This window comes from Penaeus monodon, chromosome 17 (genome assembly GCF_015228065.2).
Source record: "Penaeus monodon isolate SGIC_2016 chromosome 17, NSTDA_Pmon_1, whole genome shotgun sequence".
NCBI lineage: Eukaryota > Metazoa > Arthropoda > Malacostraca > Decapoda > Penaeidae > Penaeus > Penaeus monodon.
Window position 1 is genome coordinate 3,892,344 of NC_051402.1, and position 10,000 is coordinate 3,902,343.

At 35.2% G+C, this 10,000-nt stretch overlaps 1 protein-coding gene across 1 annotated transcript in view; it reads left to right on the plus strand.

Moving 5' to 3' along the window:
• LOC119583477 (F-box/LRR-repeat protein 20-like) overlaps nt 1–6,094 on the plus strand; it is a 17,404-nt gene extending 11,310 nt beyond the window's left edge. The window contains exons 5-10 of the mRNA XM_037931985.1: nt 479–636; nt 1,003–1,142; nt 1,431–1,622; nt 2,037–2,138; nt 4,639–4,851; nt 5,078–6,094. Of these exons, the coding sequence (XP_037787913.1) occupies nt 479–636; nt 1,003–1,142; nt 1,431–1,622; nt 2,037–2,138; nt 4,639–4,851; nt 5,078–5,185 (913 nt within the window). The 3' untranslated portion in view covers nt 5,186–6,094. The remainder of the gene's footprint in view (nt 1–478; nt 637–1,002; nt 1,143–1,430; nt 1,623–2,036; nt 2,139–4,638; nt 4,852–5,077) is intronic.
• Nucleotides 6,095–10,000: the final 3,906 nt, after the last annotated feature.

Here is a 10,000-nt window from a genome sequence, read left to right on the forward strand (position 1 = left end):
CTCTCTCTCTTTCCTTCTCTCTCTTTTTCCTTCTCTCTCTCTTTCTTCTCTCTCTCTTCCTTCTCTCTCTCTCTCTCTCTCTCTCTCTCTCTCTCTCTCTCTCTCTCTCTCTCTCTCTCTCTCTCTCTCTCTCTCTCTCTCTCTCTCTCTCCTCTCTCTCTCCAACCTCCCCCTCTCAGTTGAAGTTCCTCTGAATGTTCAGATTCATGAAGCACATCTGTTGGGCATATAACACTAAAAATTTAATATTTTGTACTAAGATTCTTAAAAAGTTTTGCATTTTTATGTACAATAAATAACAACCTTGTCCTTATATCCTATAAAAGCCTAGAGCTTGAAATGTGATATATGGCCTAGATGGATATAAAAAGTCTGATGCTGATAATGTATGTTAGTCTATCTGATGCTGATAATGTATGTTAGTCTAGGTCTTAAAAAAGAAAAGAAAAGCATTTAATTCTTTTTTGTCCCCCTCCAGAACATGCACAGCTCTGAGCAGACACTGTCCCCGCTTGGTGAAGCTGGACCTTGACTCCTGTTCCCAGATCACAGACATATCCCTCAAAGCACTCAGTGATGGTTGCCCCAACTTGGAGTGGATAAATGTGTCCTGGTGTGAAAATATAGCTCAGAATGGTTAGTTTTCATTTCAGCCATTGCAGATAGATGATTAATTCTTGATAAGAGCAAGAATATAAGTGCAGAAAGATACAGGATGGATGATAATATATTTTCATAAAAGTATCTACTATAAATAAGTTTTGTAAATTTCTCATGGGTTATATGTTTGAAGTTTTGAAGTACGTCCAAATATTTCCTAGTATTTTGATTTGAAGTATTATTGACAGGTGATGTTTTGCTAAGGATTTTTAAGTGATTTTCTAGCATATTATTCTAGATAGGAAAATTAGCCTTGTGCTATATCTATCTATTCTTTTATTTTTATCTTCTGTTTGGAGATTGACAGTGCTGCAGATAATGAGTGACTGGCTCTTCCAACAGGTGTTGATGCCTTGGCTCATGGCTGCCCCAAACTTAAAGGTTTTGTTGGTAAAGGATTGAAATCCCTCACAGACCCTGCTCTCATATCACTTGCTCAGTATTGTAAAAATCTTGAACACATCAACCTTCACAGCTGTTCTGTAAGTTTTAGATAACTCCACTTATATTCTGTTAATATGATAGAGTCTTTACAAATTTATGGTCTTGTCTGAGTGTTTGTTTTTGTATACTTTATGCAAAGTTAATCATTTTTCATATAGATATATATATTGATCAGCCACCATATGATTATTCTGATATTCTTTTATGTGGTCACATTATCTTAAATTAAAAGTATGTTAGATAGATCAATATTATGAAAAAATAAATTACAAAAAAAAAAAAATAATGATACATATTGAATTCTGACCAAAAATTCTGACTTCCAGGCAATCAGCGACAGAGGTGTAATTGCCTTGGCAGAAAATTGTGTAATGATAAGGTACTTGTGTCTGAGCAACTGCACGCATCTAACAGACACAAGCCTGGTAGTTCTCTCCCAACACTGTACACACCTAGAAACACTGGAGGTGGCTGCTTGCTCACAATTCACAGATAATGGATTCCAGGCTCTAGCACGGGTGAGTATGCTTGCTGGCAGCAGTGTTGCCAGCCTTGGGAGCTTGGCTATGTGTAGAAATTTGCATCAGTGTTTTTTATCTTTTGAAGCAGCTTTCATGGTCATTTGATAGTCAGAAAATGGTTTGTGATTGAGGTGGATATTGCAGTTCCATATTGTTGAAATGTACCCTGTTACAAGAATTATTTTTAGAAATTTAGATATCTGTAAAAAAAGAATGGGATTTTTTTGTTTTAATTAGAGGAAATGTAAATGAAATGTAATGGATCACAGTTGTGTTATTAGAAACACTTTTTTTTTTTTTTTTCTTTTCTTTTTTTTATAATGACTTTATTTTTTTTTTAATTAAATTTGGATGCTACTGTATCTTTCAGAAACAGATTCCTATCTAACTTGCTCCTCTTTTCTCACTCAGACATGTCATGTGCTGGAGAAGATTGATCTGGAGGATTGTGTGCTTATCACAGATGCCACACTAAGCCATTTGGCATCTGGATGTCCTCGGCTTGAAAAACTTGTAAGTATAAAGTATTCAGAATCCTAACGGGAGAAAACAATAAACTTTTTGGTATTATTTGGATATTATATGTTTGGTTAGCTATATAGAAACAAAATATGAAAAGCTGATGTCAGATGTTTTGCATACATTAAGTTTTTTTGTTTTGAGTTTTTTTCAGAATTCTCTCTCTCTCTCTCTCTCTCTCTCTCTCTCTCTCTCTCTCTCTCTCTCTCTCTCTCTTCTCTTCTCTCTCTCTTTCTCTCGCTCTCTCTTTCTCTCTCTCTCTCTCTTTCTCCCTTCCTCCCTTCCTCCCTCCCTCCCTCCCTCCCTCCCTCCCTCCCTTATGTGCTCATAAGCATTTGAATATTCCTTTTTATATTAGAGAATATTTATTTCTAATGCTCATTGCCATTTTTTCTTGTTTATTGAAAAAAAAAAATCCTTCAGTCTTTTTTCACCCAATCACTCATCTCAAACATTCTGCCTAAAGATTGGTTTTGTGCAAATATGACCCCCATTTTCAAGACAACTGCAAAACCCTGACAAACAGTTGGCCCATCTGTCTCATATCTTTCTCAAAGCTCTGCCCCTTTTTTACCTGCTCAATTTGTGTGGTATTTTATAAGTGTTTTTCAGTGTATTTCCCTTAAAAATGGTTCAGTAATAAGTTATTGAAAAATGGAAGAAAACAAAACCAAGAAAAAAAAATTATAATGAATAAAAGCTAAGAGGCGGGACTTAACGCGGAAGTTGCCAACTTGGATTTTCATCAGGGTGCAGTGGGGCTAACAGTCAAACTACCTTGGATACAACTAATCACTACCCAGCACTACCCACTACCCAGTGCCCAACAGTTAGACAGACCTGACACTAAACAGCTTAATGCCATATTGTCCCCCACAGAAGACTGATGCTCTCATTACAGTATTATAGAATCACCTTTCTGATGTGTAGGACTCCACATGTCCTGTTTGATGGTGCCCCTTGTGACTCTGTCCCTGCCTCTTCTGGTGTTCTGCATGGTACCGTTCTTGCTCCTTTTCTTTTCCTTCTACACATTTATAACCTGCTATCCACACCTACTCTTCCACTAGAGTTTTTGCTTATGACAGTTTCAGCCTGTCAGTATTGAAGACAAATGCAGACCCCTCCAACCTGCATATATGCCCATGGGAAAAGTCTTGGCAAATGACTTTTAGACCATATAAGTGAAAAGGACTCCAGTTCACTAGATCACATACACCAATACAATACACTTAAGCTCTACACAATCAACTGCTGACACCCTCAACATCCTTCAAATACCTCAGAGTACACCTCACATGAAATCTTACCATTAACACACATTAACTTTATCACAAGCAAAGCAAACAGAACACTGAGGTTCTTAACCTATTATTCCCGGTTGTCCAAAATCTCTGAGAGCAATTAAACTCTGGTGATATCTGGCAGTGGCCTGACAGTGGGCGCGGGAGTCTGCTGAGTTAAGCCGAATGTCCCGCTCCACGCACTCTGGCGTGTCGCCGCATGTATGAGCTGAACCTGCCAACCATGCGATTCGCTATGATGTCCTAGCACGTCACCCGGCAAGAACGGGTTAAAGAGAAACCTTCACAGGTACACAGTAACACCTAGTCTTACAATGCACATAAAAAACAACAACATAAAACATAGACCTGCTTGTGACACTATTACAGGCACATACTTAAATCATGTACAAGATTGCAAACACTTATTGACATTAACATGCAAGAATACTTACAAGTAGCACTTACATATAGCACAAGGAATTTACATAACAGCAGGTTCCTTACATAACACACCAACACTGACTCTTACAAGCATTCATTCTTCCCATGCACCATATGTAACTGGAACAGGCTACCTCAAGACATTATAGAAACAAGAACACTTAAAATTTTCTTGGACAAATTAAACAAACATACAACTAAACAAGCACATACACAAACAGTCTACACTTTAATCCCTTCCCATATCCCCCAGCACCAACCATAATTTTGTGATGTGGGCTTACCAGGGCCCTACACATTAGATAGTGAGATTGAGATGGAGGTTGTTGTTATTGTTGTTGACATTGTTTAATGATATAATAAAAAAAATGGATGTAATAAAAAAAAGAACCTTGGTGCTTATTATTGACATTTTTTTAATGATATAATAATAAAAAAAAAGAACCTTGGTGATTAATCACTTGCAGAGCCATCTATATGAAAAGACAATTGGTAAACAAAAAGACAGTGGAGATGGCATTTATTCTTTCCCTTTTCTCCGTTTCTTATCTTCTAATGGAGATTTTTAGCTACCTTGTTGCCTCATAGCTTGCATTTTCAGGTTCTTGATATTTTTGGAATGGATAATAATATTTCATTGACTCGTACTGTAAGTAGCAATATTTTTTGGGGGTGAATCATGTATTGTACATTTTTCATACTCTGATTGATGTTATGAACAAGTACTGAATATATATAAATAAAAATTTTTGCTCTTTTCTTTCCAGAGTCTTTCTCATTGTGAACTTATAACAGATGAAGGTATACGGCACCTTGGGGTATCCGCATGTTCTACTGAACACTTAGCTGTTCTGGAACTTGATAACTGTCCACTTATCTCAGACGCCTCTTTGGACCACCTCCTCTCGTGCCACAATTTACAACGCATTGAGCTCTATGACTGCCAGCAAATCACCCGTGCAGGCATCAAGAGACTCAAGGTAAAAGCTTTACTCTCGTGTTTTTGTCCTTTTTGAATATTTTGGTTGGCAAGATGTACGAGATGGAAATAGGCAGATAGGCAGGCTGTTTTGGGGGTTCATGCTGTTTTTTTATTATTATTAAGTATCAGATGGCGAAGATTTGCATATGTCTCCAAGAAATTTTCATTTTTAATTTAGTTCCATTCTTTAATATCATATTTCTATTTCTTTCTTTGCTTTCCAGAGCCACCTACCCAATATAAAAGTGCATGCATACTTCGCCCCCCAGACACCACAGCCTGCAGAGGGCCGTTCAAGGCAACGGTACTGTCGGTGTTGCGTCATTCTCTGAGGTCACAAAGTTGTGAGGCCTCTAACCAGTTAGTATCTCCAGGGTGGGATGGGGTGGGGGGGAGTGGGAAAATGATGATTACATCAGGTTCATCATTCTTTGAAGGTTGAATAGCGGCTAACATCATCGCAGGAAGAGGAAAAGTGGTTAAACTCCTCTTATTTGCGATTATTTTCTTCCGGCCTGAGATGTTTAATCACCGTTGCCTATTTATTGACCTGATTGCCCCTCAAGGGGAGAAAGCCCTTATCCAAAGGCTTTATTCAACTTTTTTGATTCCAGTTATCTAAAAAAAAATATATTACTGAAAACATTGTATGCTCTGTGAGACATACACAGAAAATGGCTTTTTTCAGAAAAAAAGCTCATCTAATCTCTGCAGCTGTGATCCTGAAATCACTTAGTCAAAACACACTATGTATTTTACTGTATTTGCTGTATAGCTGATTGGTAAACGAGAAGCATTTGCCACCCATTATTTTCTTGAGGTATGGAATGCATGCATATGTTAGTGGATGAATGTACATGAACAAGCAAAATCAATGCAAGATGAGGAAGGGAGTGAATGAAAACATTTGTAAGTGTAAGAACTCAGGAGAATGATGGAACAAGTAAGTGTGAAAGCCAAAGAAGTGAATGAGAAACTGAGGAATTGGAGCAGGGAATGATAGGCTGGAAGTGCAGTTAAGAATGTAAACAGAGTAGTAATAAGTGAATGATGGATTTGTGTATGGATATTTGTGTGCATGTGTGTGTGGGTAAGTGCAAGTATGTTGTATATATGTATGAATGTTTGCATGAATAAGCATAGAAATGAATGTTTGTATGTTAGTGTATAGATATATAACTAAATATGTATTAGTCAGTACTTGCATTGTGTGTGTGTGTGTGTGTGTGTGTGTGTGTGTGTGTGTGTGGAGAGAGAGAGAGAGAGAGAGAGAGAGAGAGAGAGAGAGAGAGAGAGAGAGAGAGAGAGGGAGAGAGAGGAGGAGGAGGAGGGAGGAGGGAGGGGGAGGGAGGGAGAGGGAGGGAGGGAGGAGGGAGGGGGGAAGAGAAGGAGGGAAAGAAGGAGAGGGAGAGGGAGAGTTTGTACACATGTGTCTATGTTTTGCATGTGAGTAGGTGTGTATTATATGAGCATGAGTGGGTGCATATCTAAATGTGTGCATGGAAGTATGTATAAGATATGCATTTATATATTTTTGAGGCATTAGGTATTGCTATATGCATCCACAAACCCATATGTAGGCAGGATTTTTGTAACCTGTTTTGGCCAATGTTTGGTACAATATCATCCAGTGTTCACTGTGTTCCTGCCACTTAAAAGAAAAAAAAAGATTACTGTGCTTTTTTAGTGACACGGTTTGACCAGGCTGTGTAATGTTAATTAATTGTGATGATATTTTGCAATATCTCATGTTTTGTTTGCCATAAGGAAGCAGACTGATGATTTCTCAGCAGTCAAGGAAGTTGTAGAGTGACGAAACTTACATTCTTTAAAACTTTCTGTTTCATGAGTGAAGAAAGAGTGTGAGTATGATTACTGCTGGACATTTCCTGTCTAGCTCTTGTTGGAACTAGATCTGTGTTAGTTGTTACTTTGATACTATTCAAGGTTATGTGTAGTGCTTTCTTTCTTTTTCTTTTCATATAGATATATATATGGATGTGTATATATATTTTTAACTTATTGGGTTTCATTTTATGGAAATCTTTCCAGGAAGAAATTCTACAGGTTTGTCTTGAGCTATTGTGAGTGTTGGTAATCATTCTTTTCTCAAGAAGAGATTTGAAGGAAAGATGATAACTTTTATATAGATTTTTGTATCTTGATTTTTGGACATGTATAAGAAAGTTTGATTGTGAGAGGATCGGCTGTTATTTAATAGTGATTTTTGAAAGATAATGTGGAAAAACCAAATCAAATTTATTGAGAGTATCTTTACTTTTACATGTTTCAAAACCATTGAAATGAAAAATTGTGTCTTCATAGAAAAAAATCTATTCTTATGGTAAACAAAACATAGAGCAAATGTTGCCTGTCACAAAACCTCTTTGTCTGTTCACCGTTGATCTAAAGCTATGTATTCTCTCTGCGATTCATAGTCTTATTGCGATTCAATTTTTCCTGACTTCACTTTTTCTCTCTCTCTATCTTCTTTACACTGACAAGTAAGCAGAGATAATAGTAATATTTTTCACTGAGGCTTTTGTATTTTCTCCAGGTTTCATATTTTGTAACTGAGCCATGTATTTCTTTGTAGTACAACCACCTATCCTTCGTCCCCTCCCTGCAGTTCATTGCTTCCAGTGTATAGTATGAATATCATCTATGTTGAATAACCTGAGAGAATTTCCATCAGCAGACATATAAGCATATGCTGTGTCTACATGTCTGAGTTATGTTTAGTGAGGATGTTCAGTGAATGTCTTTGAGTACAAGACTTAAATGCTCATTGAAAATATGGTTTGTTTCTTGTTTATATTTTGTTATTATTGTTTTTATTATTGTCAAGCAGCTTACAAGAACTTCATTTTTTATACCGTAATGTTATTTCAGTACACTGCTTTCGCATCTAAGAAACCCAGTGTTTTTATTTATTAAAAAAAGAGAAAAAAAAAATTTTTTGCCTGTATCATTTCATTATTGCAAAATGTTATGATCTCTTTGATAGCAAGATTTTCCCTCTCTCTAGCTTTCTTTCTTTCTTTCATTCTCTTCCTCTCTCCTACATTCTCTTTCAGATGAATCAGCAAAGGCTTATTTGTATCTTCCCCCAACAGACTTATGTCAGTGTAAATTGTCTCATTATCTAGATCTTCCTCCCATCATCGGCGATTGCCCCCTTTCAGTTACTTTTCATTGCCGTTTTCCCACTCACAAGAGGATGTGTCTAGGCATTTCTTGGTGTTTCTGTCTCACTCCTCCTCTCCTGTCCTGAGATGTAAACCTATCCTTCTCACCTCATGAATAGAGACTAGTTTTGATACACATAATATATCATAAACATTATACAACTTGTAGTAGATAAAGTGGGATCATCATCATTCTATTTACTTTATAGTAAAATACATTATTGTATTTAAGGATAATATTGTGATTTTTAGTACTTATATTTCTTGCATTACACACACACAGACACAGGTGCACGCACACGCACGCGCACACGCACACGCACACGCACACGCACACGCACACGCACACGCACACGCACACGCACACGCACACACACACACACACACACACACACACACACACACACACACACACACACACACACACACACACACACGCACATGCACACACACGCCGACACCACACACACGCCACACCCACACACCCACACACCCACACACCCACCACACCCACACCCACACCACACCCAACACACCCACACACACACACACACACACACACACACAGACACACAAACACACACAAACAAAACAGTAGAACAAACAACACACAAAACACACAAACATAAAAAAATAATACAAACATCAAAACAAAACATAAAAAAAAAATAAAAAAAAAAAAATAAAAAAAATAAAAAAAATATAGATATAAAATAAAAGAATAAAGAAAAATAAAAATAAAAAAGATAAAAAAATAAAAAATAATAAATAATAAAAATAATATAAATAACATATAAAAAAATAAATAAAATATAATATATATAATATATATATTATTATATTATATATATATATATATATATATATATATATAATATATATTATATATTTATATATATATATATATATATATATATTATATTATATATATATATATATATTAATAATATATATATTAAATATATATTATGTATATATATATAATATATATTATATATATATATATATATATATATATATATTATATTATATTAATATATATTATATATATATTATATATATATATATATATATATATATGTATATAATGTGTGTGTGTGTATGCGTATTTATGATGTATGTATATATGTCAAAATTACTATTGATTATATGGAAATTATAGATAATCTCAAAATATATATAGAGAAATTTGTATTGCAGATATAGCTTTAAGACTTGTGCTAAGTTGCATATTGGTGATAACTCAATTTGTTTTGATAGATGCTTCTTCTTGTTCTTCCTTCTACCCTAGATAAGCCCCTAAAGGTGTTAATGTTTGATAGTATATCTCAGTATTTTATATATTATCTCAAAGAGGATCAAATTTGTAAAGAGCTAAAGATAGTGTTAATTTCAATAGCATCAATTTTAGGCTTAAGTTTAGAATTTTTATACATTTTTTTTTCTCTCCTCTGTTGCTATTTTCTTCCTTGTAGTATTTTGTCCGTCTGTCTTTCTTTTATATTTTTACTCATCTTCAGTAAGTTTGTTCATACATGATTAATGTTTTTTTTTCTATGATCTTAAGTTCCATTAAGCAATAACTTAACAAAACAGAAAATTGCAATGTATATATATCTTTTTGCAACTTCCAAAACAGAAAATTGCAATGTATATTTACCTTTTTGCAACTTCCTTTTCTTATTTTAATTCCTCCATGATTTTGTGTAGACTACTCTAAGCTTCACTGCCCCTTATCACTGAAGAGATGTTTGATGAGACATCAGTGATGAAGGGAAGATGTTTTTATTATTATTATTTTATTTTATTTTTCTATGGATTTGCTTATTATTATTGTTTATTTTTTGTGCATGATAAGCCAGGCTCTTTTTTATGGTGAAGGTGCCAGGAATAAGGATGATGACAGCAATATAAATCTTCTTTGTTTTTGGACTGTCTCTTGATTTCCTTTTATTTTCC